Source organism: Dicentrarchus labrax, unplaced genomic scaffold (genome assembly GCF_905237075.1).
Source record: "Dicentrarchus labrax unplaced genomic scaffold, dlabrax2021, whole genome shotgun sequence".
Taxonomy (NCBI): Eukaryota; Metazoa; Chordata; class Actinopteri; family Moronidae; genus Dicentrarchus; species Dicentrarchus labrax.
The window spans coordinates 21,465,030-21,479,697 of NW_026136702.1; the positions used below are offsets into that span (position 1 = coordinate 21,465,030).

At 41.2% G+C, this 14,668-nt stretch overlaps 1 protein-coding gene across 1 annotated transcript in view; it reads right to left on the reverse strand.

Moving 5' to 3' along the window:
* LOC127352172 (protein kinase C epsilon type) overlaps positions 1 to 14,668 on the reverse strand; it is a 75,581-nt gene that overhangs the window by 31,486 nt on the left and 29,427 nt on the right. Inside the window, exons 3-10 of the mRNA XM_051380358.1 lie at positions 9,409 to 9,577; positions 8,161 to 8,195; positions 7,923 to 8,011; positions 7,435 to 7,567; positions 7,172 to 7,314; positions 6,824 to 6,920; positions 6,436 to 6,722; positions 6,021 to 6,194 (exon numbers count right to left, since the gene is read on the reverse strand). Coding sequence (XP_051236318.1) covers positions 6,021 to 6,194; positions 6,436 to 6,722; positions 6,824 to 6,920; positions 7,172 to 7,314; positions 7,435 to 7,567; positions 7,923 to 8,011; positions 8,161 to 8,195; positions 9,409 to 9,577 — 1,127 coding nt within the window. The remainder of the gene's footprint in view (positions 1 to 6,020; positions 6,195 to 6,435; positions 6,723 to 6,823; positions 6,921 to 7,171; positions 7,315 to 7,434; positions 7,568 to 7,922; positions 8,012 to 8,160; positions 8,196 to 9,408; positions 9,578 to 14,668) is intronic.

Below are 14,668 nucleotides of genomic sequence, written 5' to 3' on the forward strand. Positions count from 1 at the left end.
TGATTAATTGTGATGCAATATAAAATGCATTTGAAAGATATTGCTGCATTTCTTTCAAATTACTCTGGGCGCAGATGTCTGGATTTGGTTCAGTTAGAAGACACTTGGGGCAGAGCTGATTGGCAGGCTGTGGCGTTCAGGCGTAGAGGCAGCTCTGTGTAGTGTGCCTTCAGTCGCACACCATACTTCTCGCTTTTCTTTCAACAACTTGAGGCTCGCTCTGGCCTGCGCTCTCTCACACAGTGCTGGCAGCCTGCCACACACGCCATAGAAAACACAGCTCGTATGATCAATTTATTATCCAAACCTCGAAATGACTCAAATCAAATTTCAAAGTTTTCCATTCTGCAGAGGAACCCTGTCTTACTCATAGAAAAAAGGTTGTTGTTTTTGTTTACATTAACAAAATGAACAATGGATGGGTGGTGGTGTGTTCACTGCCCCTGGTTAACATGGGTGATGAACTGAACTGTTCTTTGAGGCCATTTCTTCTTCTAAAGGGGCATTTAAATCAACCCTGACACTATTAGTCATGTTGACCCATCCAGAATGAGCTGCACAAACCAATGTCCAATATTTATATTTAATAGTCAGTGTTGTTGTTTTTTTGTTGTTGTTTTTTTAATACTTTAGTTACAGTTTTTAACTTCACAAAACTGTACAAACACTCCACAACAGAGAAACAGTCAACATAAAAGAAAACAGAGGAAACGGAAAAGACAAAAAAAAAAAGGAGGGGGCTGCCAGACAGTTTCAAATTTACATAAATAGATTAACATAGAAAACTTAGTTGCAGTAGTTAAAGTAAAGTAGGTACCATGTGAAAAGTTGAGTCAGGCATCACACCTGACACTGGGCTAGGAAGGGTCCCCAGATTCACTCAAATCTGTTCTGTTCGTTAGGTTTGTGCAGGCACAGTCTTTCCATTTGAATAACCGATAACATCTCGCTGAGCCAATGAGCAAAGGTGGGCGGATTGGTAGATTTCCAAGTCAGGAGAATAAGTTTCTTGGCCACCACCACCATCCCTAGGTGTAGAGCGACCTGCGTGTCGTGCAGAAGGTCAGAAGTCTCAGCAGAGCATCCAAGGTTGGCCAGGTCATGGTTAGGCTGAATGACTCTGGAGTAGGCTTTCGACAACTGCTCAAATATAGTTGACCAAAAATTGTGCAATTTAGGACAGAACCAGAAAAGATGCGCTAGTGAACCCTCAGCAATATGACACTTATCACATACAGGGGACACAGACGAGAAAATACGATTCAGCTTTGTTTTTGAGTAATGCAATCTGTGCAGCACCTTGTACTGAATTAACCTATAACATGAGTTAATAGAGCAACAATGGACCCGAGACAGTGCCTCCTCCCAAAGCTCTGCAGATATTTCAGAGTTCAAGTCTTTGGCCCAAGCTTCCCTAATAAAATCAGAGGAAACTGAATTAGTAAAAGAACCCACACATTTTGATATTAACTGTCTGGAGTCTGGAGGGAGCAGGAGGGTCTCAAGGAAAGGATGGGTAGTGGAGGTAGAATCGAAATGTGGCCAATTCTCCTTGACATAATGTCTGACTTGGAGGTAGCGAAAAAAGTGGGAATTTGGAAGACTGAATTTATTGCTTAGCTGAGCAAAAGATGCTATTTGGCCGTTAATGTACAGATCCAAAAATGTTCTAATACCCCTCTCTCTCCAGACCGCAAACACCCCGTCCAGCCGGGCAGGCAAGAATGAATGATTTTGACATATGGGCGCATGCATGGAGACACTGGGAACCCGGCAAGCCACTTTTATCTGATTTAGAATCGCAAGGAGTTCGCGGTGAAGTTTTGCTGAATTAATTTGGTTACTGGGGTGGAGTCAGAAACCAGAAGAGCAGGAAGTAAGGACATTTCAACCACAGCAGCTTCCAGCTGTAGCCACAGAGGGTTCTCCTCAGCCTTAACACTTCCACACTTCCAGTAGGTAAGAGCCCTGGAGTTGGCTGCCCAGTAGCAGTGTTTAAAAACAGGCAGTCCCAGACCACCCTGTTTGGAAGGTTTTTGAAGGTGGGTCTTGGATATGCTGATTTGTAACCCCACACAAAGGGCAGTACAATAGAGTCAAGCTTCTTAAAAAAAGATGCACTGAAGTATATGGGCAAGTTCTGGAAAAGGTATAGAAACCTGGGTAGGCTCATCATTTTGATTGCATTCATCCGACCAATCATAGATAGGGGCTATAGATTCTGTAAAGTTCAATTTGAAGAGATGCCTAGGGCTTTTCAATAGTCAGTGTTGTTAGCTTAAAGCTGTTGAGGATATGTTTAGAGTATAGTACATTAAATGTTAAATGTTATATAACTTAAATAATAGAAACAGGTTTGTATCCAACCTCACAGTCGACCTCTTGCACTACCTACCGCAGCTGAATTCACTCTCACACTGTACCATCACGGTCAAATGAACTAATTCATTAGCACATTGAGTCGATGTGGATCAGCCTGGCGACAGGCTGAGTGGAACCAATGTTACACAAGAGGTGAACGGCACTGTGAAGCTCAGTGTGTACGTGTGTGTGTCATTACATTCCGTATACAGTATGTATATGTGGGTTTGTTTATTGTAATCAAATCAAGTCCAGACAATTTTGAGTGTGTTCCAAGAAGGCCGGGGTGGGGAGGTGAGGGGAAGGAGTGTGAGGCGGGTGATGAGGGTGGGGTCCTACAGCATATGGAATACACATAATGTCCTTGATAAGGATCAAAGGAGTTATGTAAGAGCCACAAAAAAAAAATCCCTTTGTTTGGTCCAAGAACACACTCCCAATCACACCTGACTGCCAGAGACATGTGTGTGTGTGTGTGTGTGTGTGTGTGTGTGTGTGTGTGTGTGTGTGTGTGTGGATGTGGATGTGTATGTGCGCGCACACGTGCACGTGTGTCCATTTATGCATCTGCCAAAAAGAAAGAAAAAAGAAGAAACAATGAAAAAAAGAAGAAAAAAAGAATAGAGATGTCATCTGAGAACACAGTCTCTAATTCTGTCTCTCTCTCATCCATGCAGCCAGCACATGTTTGTGTTTGCTTTGGAGGAAAATAACAGGAATAAATAAAATGAACAGGAGACGCCGTCATTAGACTCTCCAGAACATTCTGAGAAAATAAACAAAAGATGCAGCCCACAAAGCGTCCTGCGCTCAACTCCTCCTCCCTGACATATTTGACTCCTTCTGATCCAGTGCAGGAAACAGCCAAAACAGCAATCTCTGGACTCTGGTCTGATACAGTATATGTCGGTCAACACTTACTTTTCTTGAAAAAAAAAACAACCTATAAATGGTGGTGCATATTTTCGCCGATTTCTCAGGTCTTGTCAAAATGTTCCACTGCTGTCCAACATGACACAACTCTCCAATTGCTTTTCAAAGTTCAAGAAAGTAAACTCTTTTCTCAGTTTCTTCCTTGCGTTTGGTGAAGCGAGTGAGTTGTGATCTGCACAGGTGTCATAATCATAATAGGGCTGCACAATGGTAAAAACATAATATTTCACTTATTCTGACAGATATGAGTCACGATTAGAGGAAATGCATCACAATTTTCATTTTCACTGAAAAAAAAAATTTTTTTTTTTTTGGGGGGGGCTGTACCAAACAAACATGTTTTCTTAAATCTGAAGAACAAGATCTATTGAGCAGGGCTTTCTTCAGAACTGCAGTGCTTTATTAGAACAGTGTTTTGTCAAAGATTTTACCTTTTAGCTTCTGCAATTTGGCTATTGCATTTGGCGATTTCGATAATATTTTGATTAATTGTGCAGCCCTACAATATGACAAGAAGAAGCAGACAAGAGAGTGAGACCCGGCCCTATTTGAAGTAGCTTTGCACGCAAACAGCCGGTCGAAATGTCTACGAAGAAATTACTCTTTACTTTTATACTCTGAGTACATTTCATAGCCTGCACTTTTTCACTCATTCTTGAGTAAAGAAGCAGAATAAGTACTTCTACATTTACCTTCTAGTCTTCTGTACGTCTAATTGAGTAAAGGATGGGTGTACTTTTGCCACCTCTGAGAATTTTCAAGTCTAAAAGGCTCAAGTTAGAGCAAGTCGGGGGTGTGAAAGTCGACTTGCAAGAGTTTTGACCACACCTCTGTTAAACAGCCTCAAAAACAGGGTATGATATAATGAAAGTGCTAGGATTACAATATGCTCAGCTGTTTTTTTAATACAGAATCTTTTAGAACAATCTGCATTGTGCCTTACCTTACATTGTTTATTTGTTGGATATATTTACTTATCATGTTCTTTCTTTTATTATTATGAATGATGTCTGACTTGCATACAGTTGGAACCTGTGACACCTATCAGTGAATTTAAAAGCTCAAGTGTCATTTAACAAATAAGACCTGGAGTTCTTTTCTACCAGGTTCTCTTAATTCATTATCTGAATTCTAAACATCAGTGTTACATCCTTTATTCTTGACAAAAGTGAAAAGTTAGGTCATTATCAATACGTCTTGAGTTACACTATATGTTCAGGCTTGTGCAGCTCGTGTTTTGTTGAGCTCTCTCTGATAGAAGTTAACACCTGTGCAGCCTGCTCAGCACCGTCAGGCTCAAGTTGCAGTGAAAGCGCCACATAAACACAACATGTGACCTGTTCCCTCAGCAAGTCGTCAAACTGGAAAAAGTACACACCTGGGAGTCGCACAAACACACACAAAGTGTACCCACACACACACACACACACAAGCACATGTACACAACCTTTATACATTTCCAGACAGGAACACTTATGCAACATACGATAGACAAAACATACAGTAGTCTGGAGGAGCTGTTGCCGTTCAGCGTCCCACCCACGGGTGCCCTTTGTGTGTTGGTCTGTCATCATCCACTTACTGTATGGATGGACAAATTAGCTGAGAAGCAGAGATGATGAGAGGAGAGCAGAGTGTGAAAGAGAGGGCAGGGAGACTGAAGGGAAGGGAAATGCAGCTCTTTCTCAGAGCTGATGGCAGACACTAATGACTAATTAAGTTGTTTGGATGTTTTCTGGAAAAGGCCTCTGTGGACGGAGGTGGATTTACAGCCTCAACAGATATGTGCTTCACTGATACCTGTCAGCACAATTCACAGCATGTTATTCTATCTGCAGGTATGAAACAGGGATGCTGAACTGAGGACAGTTTGTCCGAGAACATAATGAGAAGTTGAGATTTGCTCTGAGATCTGAATCCAGAGCAGTTCTCTTATTATAGTTCTCTTACAGTTATTATACTGTAGTTCTCTTATTTTACTAGTTTATAAATGTAAAGAATGTGTTTAACCCTTTGCATGCCACAACTAATGGGATATTTGACCTATAATGTGCCAAAGTGACCTGATATCTTCCAGTTCTGCTGTAATTTTACTTTAAGTTTGAACGCATGTGCATTATGTGCTTAATGATGAGACTTCAGGCTTAATGTATCAGTTCAAAAAGCACTTATTTATTTATTAAATTGAATGTTGTTATTTTTTTTAATTGCATTTTAGACCAGTAGTTCCCAGGCTTTTTGGCTTTAGACCCTTTGAATTGAAGAAATGTCTACTAGTCTACAGCATATGGCTTTAGAGTGAACATCAGGTGTGACCAGGTCAACCTCTAAGGGATTTTTCCTTCACATATTATTTCATTTGAAGACATTTAGAGGCGTGAGGAGGTTAGACTGTAAGGTATTTAAAAAAAAAAATGTATCCGTTTAATCAGGGTGACCCTTCAGATTTCTCATGAGACTCAATCCCAGGTATAAGTTTTAAATTAAAAGGTCAAATTAAAGTCAGATAGTTTTAAGAGTATGCTTTTCAAAAGTGCTTCACTTTCTCCTCTTTCTCTCTGGATTTTTTGAAATATGTGAGACCTGTCAGTACAACAACTGAAGGCTACGGACTCGAATGTTGTCCAATGCTTCCCCCTAGAGGTGTACAATATGTCTGCATATAAATGTAAGTGTACGTGTGTGTGTGTGTGTGTGTGTCTGTGTGTCTGTGTGTCTGTTCCTACTTTAGTCTGGAAGCAGCAGAAGAGCTGTGTCAGGTAGGGGTGTTTTCTGGCCAGGGCCAGGATCCGTTTCTCAGTCAGAGTGCAGTCCACATCGTCATCCTGCAGGATCACGTCTTTCTTCAGCACTTTGACTGCGTAAACCTCATCGGTGCCTTTCAGCTCCGCCAGCATCACCTGGTCACATGACAGGCAACAGTCGGAAACGCAGTCAGAACCACAAATATGGCGCTAAATATCTATATAATATCTTCCACAACGCTCTCCTTGCTCCCATGTCTTTCTTTTCTCCCTCTCCGTCTCTCATTGGGCCTATTTATTCCTGTTTACTCACATAGTGCCAGGTAGCAGAGTGAAGGAGAAGAGGAATGAAAGAGGGATGAGATTTATACAAAAATAAAAGCAGTTGCACGCTCACCTTTCCGAAGCTTCCTTTCCCCAGAACTTTGATGAACAAAAAGTCTTGCAGGTTCATCCTCTTTATTTCAGGAGCGACGTGACCTTTGACCTCCCCGTTCTCCCGGTTTCCTTTAACCTCCACTCCGACGCTGCCCCCATCATCACCTCCTCCTCCTTCAACACCTTCCTGACTGTCTCCCGTTACCGTAGAAACAGACGAGGCGGAGGAGAGGGGTTGTGTTTTGTGCTCCTCCCCGCGGTGGTCAAACGACAGAACCTTCCGGATGTTCTCCAGCTCCTTCGCATCTGGACAGAAGTTAAAATAGGATGAGTTCTGGCGTGTTTGCTCATGTGGTTCGGTTTCATGCAGGTTAGAGTTTATGTGAGATGGTGAGAACTTCTGCTACCTTGGTCACATGGTGAGGTGGGGGCGGACTTTGAGCGATCGTCTTCTGCCTTAGGCGTCCCTGATAACGGCGGCTGGGGGTCCTGACCCTGTGGAAGCTGTTTAAAGACAAAACACCTGTCTCAACATCTTTATCACTAGAGTTTGTAAAGTAGAATTGGCAAAAGTCTGTTTAAAGGTTCCTGTGTGTAACATTTAGGAGAATCTATTGGCAGAAATGTAATATTTATAGCATGCCACTACATCCTACACACTGGACCTTGAAATGCTTTCAATTATAAATGCTATAATCAAATGCCTCTAAGCAATAGCCAGTTGACTTGTTCTGAATCTTGTGGATGACTCCCACCTTTTTCCGTCTCTGGGCGCTGTTAAAGATCTTGTCTGGTGTGACTCCGAGGTCAGAGAGGACTTTAGCGATTCCTCTGGCGTCCACGCCACAGTTAGGAGCTACGTTACTTTCACAGCGTCTGTGTACATTCACTTTACACACTGAGACATACACACACAGGAAAACAGAGATTTAGCCTTTTTATTTTGTCCAGGCCACAGGTCCACAGGTATGATAAAGACCTGAGCAGAGTCAAGCTAACACAGTGTGTCCGTCCGTACCTTTACACTGGAGTCCCTGTCGTAGCAGACCCCAGAGCAGGGACCCACAGTGGTCGCAGAAGGTGAGAACTTTGAAGTTGTGGATGCTGAACTTGTGCGGCACATTGACACTGAACCTCTGAGAACCGACTGGCTGTAGGAGGCACAAAACGACAGTGAGACAAACCTGCGAGTGTCTGGAGGTCTGAAACATGAGGCAATGTGAATGTTGCTCTCTACCACTACTGTCAAAGTTCCTTATTTTAGTAATTTAACATTATTGATAGTTGATAGATGACAAAGGACATGAAATGAGAAATGAGGGGCAAGAATTGGAATGAGAAGGTCCTTTGCTAAATATATACAGGGAACACCGACCACCTGGACGGCTCATCCATGTCCCTTTAACCTTTTTTAACAACCAATCTGCAACTTCCCCACTAGATGCCAGTAGATCCTACACACTGTGCTGTGTCTTATAGGACCAGCCTGTAGCTGGAGATCAGTACCTCTCCAACTGTGTCCTCCTGCTTCTTCATCCCTGCACACTTGGTAATGATCAGCTCATGACAGCGCTTGTGGACAACACAGGTGCACACTGCAGGAGGAACACACACACGGGCATAAGAAACACATATACAAGGCAATAAGTGCCTCAAGTTGATAATCTTACAACCATAAATTAAGATTAAGACATGCTGGACTACAGGAATGTAAAGACATGGTTCTAATAAAACACCAGCCTACCTTGACACTGGTAGCCCTGCTTTCCTAAGACGCCCCTGAAGGTCAGAGAGAGACAGAATACGTGTTGTTAATATATAATCAATACATACTGTATGTATAAAGCCTTTCAGCGCCTCTCTTGTGGACTACTGAGAACAGGAGGATGTTGTTATTAGAAGAGATATACAGGTGGTTATAAGTTATAAATTCTTGTCCAATCCCCAGCCTGATGATCAATCCTTTGTGCCTCTGATTGGATGTTCTTCAGCATTGTTAGCTACATTTTAAGTACAACTATTGTACTGCTATACTGCCAAGAATGTTTTAGGCATTTTTCCTCTGAAATGGTACATTTTGCAGTGGTTACTGCAGTAAATACTAGCTGGCCCCCATTACAACTTTGTTCTTCTGCATGGTGCAGTATTTTTGCTGATTCACCTCAGAAACCCTGAGCACTGGAGGACTCTTTCAAACACGATTTCCTTGTGATTCTGATTACACATCAAACGTTCTCTCCGAGCCGGGCTGAAAGCAAGCAGAGCACCAAGGCCACATGGTTTCCATGTGAGTGCCGCTAAACACAGTTTGTTGGGATGGAAACAAACACAGCTGGCTTTGTTTATTACTCCACACTTCACAGCATCCACTGTGTTTACATGTAAACAAGACAGCAGGTTAGTGGGAGGAATCAGGTTAAGGCAGGAAATCAGAACATGTTTATGTTACACTGCAAAATCCGTTACTGTAACACATGTGTTTACAGGCATTTTAAACCAACCGTAGCACTTTTTAAGCATGTTTGAGTGTTTCTTCCTTTCTTTTTGTTATTCAGGGCTTTTGGGCTGCAGTCATAGAACAGGCAGTAGGAAATCAGTTTTTCCTTACTGAGTGCATGTTTACTGTTTGCTGTTTGCTGGTTACAAACAAAAATTATTTAGACTCGGCTTTAGTTGGACTTCACTGCCGCAATACTCTCTGTCTGAAGTCTTCATCATGGACATGGACCATTGTCAGGACCCTTTTAAATATTTTGTTAAGCATCTGTATGGCAAATAAATGAGAATTATTGTTCCTACAGTTGGATGTTTGAACTTCTCTATGCAGAATGAGGTATGTGCAGTTTGACACAAGAAGGATATTTTCACATACATCTGCTGAAAGTGGAAAATCTGATTTTAAAGTAATAAAAAAGGGAATTTCACTGTGTTTTTATATGTGTTTTTGAGTGTGTGCACACATATTCATTATGGTAAGGGTGTGTGTCCTCACCAGATGAAGTCCCTACAGTGGGAGCAGTAGGTGGGCTGTCTCAGGTAGGTGGCCATGAACTTGTGTCCATTGACCTGGTGGACCCTCCGACGGACGGCACCCTGGCGCTTCCTAGGACGCATCCGCTGCCGAAACACACGCTCCTCATTCTCGGTGGAGCACGGCGCAGCTGCACGTACACACAAGCAAAATACAAAAAAAAGTGATGTTATACACATTTGTATACGGAGTAACAGAAAAGTAAGAGGGCAGTAGCAAATGTATGTACTGTAATGTGATGTTGTTAGTGTGTGGCTTCTTTGAAACAGTCCTTGATAAGCTCATGCATATTTATTTAATCTTTAAATGCACGATACTGCAGGCTTCCCGCTGTCTTTTTACGTACGGGGAGTTGAAGAATCATCAGTGAGATAAATGAGCAACACATGCAAGATTTGGTGTCTGTGTTCTTCAAAATCTGCACTCACACCATGTAGCCACTAGATGGGGCTGACATTGTGTGATTGAGGATGAGGTTGTACACCTTATCTTTTTCTCACTGTCAGTCACAGCGTCTGTCCCTGTCTTCACTGCTCTTTATGTCTTGTTTTGTTTAATTACACAGGGTTTGTCCCATTGGAACAGCAGAGAATTAAATCACTGTCAAACCCTGTTTTAATCACACACACACACACACACACACACACACACACACACAAACAAAAAGAAATGTGTGTGTGTGCAGTAATGTTAATTGGGAAGAATAACGAGGTAGGTAGGTAGAGAATCATCAGATTCACAACTTGTTAAGAGTTTTCAAAAATAAGAGCACATACACATTGAAGAAATGTTATTCAAAGATAATAAAAAGTTGAAGAATCAGTTAATCCAAATTACAAAACAACATTTTCTCACCTACCATTTTTTTTTACAGTGAGTTCTTTTTTTGTGTGTGCTTTAATATAAAATAATGCCATTATAAGTATTTATAATCTTATGCTGTGGCAGGTTTTGTGCAGATTCAATGTCTTTTATAGATGCAAACTTTAAACATCAGTAATATCTCGATAAAGTATATTGTTGGGACAATAAATGTGCATTAAAATAGCTCCCAGCACTACATTTAATATGGATAATGAGATTCACCAGATATTAAGTGCATTTTACGGAGCAATCTAACTCTTCCCTCAGCATTACCCACAAAAAAATTAACAATTTCCAAATCCAGTCTGGTGACATAAGTGATTTTCATTTTGGATATGACCGACCCTGAGTGGGCATCAGGCCTATAACTCTGCTAGCCATGTTTGCCATCATCAACCCACTGTGCAACTGAGCTTCACAAAATCCTTTTTCCTCAGTAGCTGTGGTATGAGAACATCATCCAACACCATCTGTCTCCTCTCTTCATTCCGTCTTCACTACCTCAGATCATGTAAGAAAGTAGAAATGTTTCAGTGCCAACGGGTGAATTACCTGCCACATCCTTAGTTAATCCATGAGTAGTCATAGGTTTTATCATACAATATTTATTAAATTTTATGTTTTTACCCCACAGGCAGCTAGGGTGCATAAGAATGTCTGTCAGTTAGATTGTCAAGTAGTTTCTACATCTATCAATCTGTCTAGAGCAACTTCAAAAAGCACTAGCTGGATTGATTTGCTGTGGATAGGTTCTCTGAAGGATGAATCTGGCCTTTCCTTGAACACTTCTGTCAGTTCGAAACAACAACTTTTTACACAAGAAACATAATAATCAAATTGACAGACTAACATTAACCTTACTTAACATATTAATGATCCCCGAAGGATGAACTCTTCTTATTTTAAACACTTTACAACCTTTCCTCTAGCGCCAGCCTCAGGACAAACTTTACATTTATAGCTTCTCTTCTGATAAGCCTCAAGGACTCATTGTACATTCCTTTCTCCCCGTCATGTTCTGCCAGTCTTCACTCTTACTCTTTCAGCCCCTTTGCCATACGCCATCACCATCGCCTAGCAACTGACGGCTGCTGCCTAGCAACGGTGTTAGACTTAGCGTCGTCCACTGGGAAGGGTTCAGGGTTGGGGTCTGTGATAGGTATGCTGGTCCTCTGTGATGTCCTTATCACAACCCAGAAAGTTAAAGTAAAGATTTAAGTAGCTCGATGTTGTAACAGTGACAGGGACTACAATGAGCCATGGGCAGTGCACCTACTGTATGAGCACCAACTATACTTAAAGTCTTACAGGAGTGTAAACAGTGTTTTGGGTTTAGGCATCTAGAGGTGAAATTGCGAGCCCAAACTAGAGCCAGTGTTTGGTTTGTTCATTCTGGGCTACTGTAGAAACACGGCAGTTCAACATGGCGGACTTCATAGAAGAGTCCAGAGTGTTGGACAGACAGATGGTGGATAGCAATGGGAGAGTCAACTGATACCGGTACTCATTGGTACAGAGATTATAGTTAACACGTGCTGGATTGTTGCTTTCTAAAATGAATAAGGCACGTGGCATAAGTTTTCGTTTAAATCTAAAACAAGCGTTGCCTTGTCCAACTGAATCCTGAAGTAGCTCACCTGGTAGATCCCTTTGCCCACTACTCCAAGCACTTTAACTTGTCTGCCACCAAACCAGATACTTGCACAATGCTGAATTGAAATCTAAGAAAACGCTTGTCTAACAGTGGAAAAATGCAGATGCCTGTTGTTAAAAGAATGAATAAATGACATTCATGAAGTTACGTTTCCCAGAAGCTTACTGCTGATTTTCAGTTCTAACCATTCAGGAACTTACACTAATCTGTGACTGGTCCAACATTTCAACATGACAACACTGAGGATAACCTGAAGGAGCCTGTCAAAACATCAAGTATACGCTATCTTCCTCAACACCTAAACCAGCAACTATGCCTGACCAATCAATGTAGGTGCAGCAGTGCTTTCAGCTTAGTGAGTAAGTGTGTTACCATTTGTAAACTAGCACTAAATAAAAATCACAATGTCATTAGTTTTGTAGTATTGGACAATATCTGATTTTGACCTGATGGCGCTGGATGATAAGTTAAGGGATCACCAAAGTCATCACAATTGATCCTGAAGGGACCACGAATCGCTGTATCAAATGTAATGCCAAGCCATCCAACAGATTTTAATAAAAAGAATGGATGAGTAGTACTCCCCATGTAAATTTGACATTAAAAAATGATTGAGGTTTAAGGTGTGTTGACAATGAATGCAAACAGTGTGTTTCTGTTGTAACAGAAAGCAAATGCATTTCACCTGCATGTTCATTCATTCTTAATGCTTTTATTATTATGGAGCTTCTCTACCTCTTTACCACACTGCTGGTGTTGCTCTATATTTTAAAGTTATGTCCATCTTCTATGCACTTAGCTTAGTCCTTGTAATTATCCTTGAGTCCTTGAATTTAACCAGGAATAAGTGTTCTATATAAAAGATTTTTCTTAGAAAGCTTCATTATAACACTCTCCTATCCTAGCTGATAACAACAGAGCCAGAAAAACAGATAAATATTTCACCTGCTTTTAGCAACAGGCAGCGGCTTATCATCTTGTCCTAGTGACAGCGGGGCGTGTGTGTGTGTGTGTGTGTGTGTGTGTGTGTGTGTGTGTGTGTGTGTGTGTGTGTGTGTGTGTGTGTGTGTGTGAAAGCTAATAGGTTGATTGCAGCTCTCAGGTCTGACAGTTCAACCATGTGTTCTCTGCTATGCAAACACATTTAAGTAATGACTGCAATTTCAGTCGCTTGCTCGCGCGCACACACACACACACACACACACACACACGTATATAAATATATTGTATGTCACTGCAGATAGAAAGAGCAACAGAAATATAATGAAAGAATAAAGAATACATTTATACAAGAAAAGTCCTTGTCCTAATGACACCTCTTTGTCACTGAACTATCTCTCTCTCACCCTCTCTCTCTTTTTCGATGATGTAACTGGTCCATTAGAGAACACTCCACTTTACTAATCAATTTATCTCTCTCTCCCCCCCTTTGACCTCTGGTTAACTCCCTCTCTGTCTTTCTCTTCCTCCATTCTGTCATGTCTCTCTAATACGCAACCTGGTGCACGCACACACACACACACACACACACACACACACACACACACACACAAGTAAAAACATGTGGTAATGTATTCTGCATGTTCCTGATCAATCGAGTGCCAAATTACCAAGATTGAATTTGTTAATTTAAGGATCTCTTATCGATTACAAGTCACAAATGTAGAGCTTCTGTTCCCAGATATCACTTTTACCAGAAATCATTTAGATTTTATGAATGCGGATTCAGATTCTGCTTATCTTATTGTATCTGCCAACCAAATTATGTTTAAAACAGAAGCTACCTTTATTTTCAACCGATTTAGGCTGCCATTAACGGTTATTTGTCATAAACAATGTGGGATTTTGTATATATATTTTTGGTTAGAAAAGAAAAAAAGGGCATTTAAACGATGCATTAACCATTTATCAGTGCCTTCAGCAGTAGATTCAAAACGTATGTACAGAGCCTGTATATGTAGATGGAGAAGAATCGTCATTGGTCTTTACATGACTACATAAAGGATAAAAGCTGTGCACAGTATTTGATTCTTTTGACAGAGGCATAAAGGTTTGTATGGTATTGACACAACCTGAACCTTGGTTAGTTGGTGAGACACCGACAGTTTTCTTGTGAAGGACCTGGAGCATTTCACTACCCCCCCCCCCCTCTCTCTCCATGTTCCTTGGAAATGCCTGACAGGTGATCCCTCTGGGCCCTCTCTGTGAGTGTTTGTGTGTTCATGCTTTCCTTCACATTTCCACCCTTACCCAACCTCTACAAACCTGACTCACACCAACAGGGTTTCTGCAGGTATCAACAGGTTCAATTTAAGATTTTTTAAGACCATTATCAAGGATATGAAGGAAGGTTAGTATTTTTTTTTTTTAATGTTGGTTTTGTTTTATAGTTGTTACATCATGGTCAATACAATTTTTCCCCAAAACACATTTAAAAGCAAGACTTAAAAAGGCAACTTTATAAGTAACTTAATTGATCCCCCCCCAAAAAATGAAAACCTGTAGACTTTTTAAAATCCCCACAGACACCCTGACCAAGTATTACACACACAGTGACACAGCTATTTTGTGTGTCTGCGTCTCCCCTCTCACCTTTCACACTGCCATGAAGTAAGACATAAACGATACTGCTAACAGTTTAAACTTTTTAATATGTAGCATACAGCAGACATAGATAGGTGGTGCAGGGATGACATGTATAAG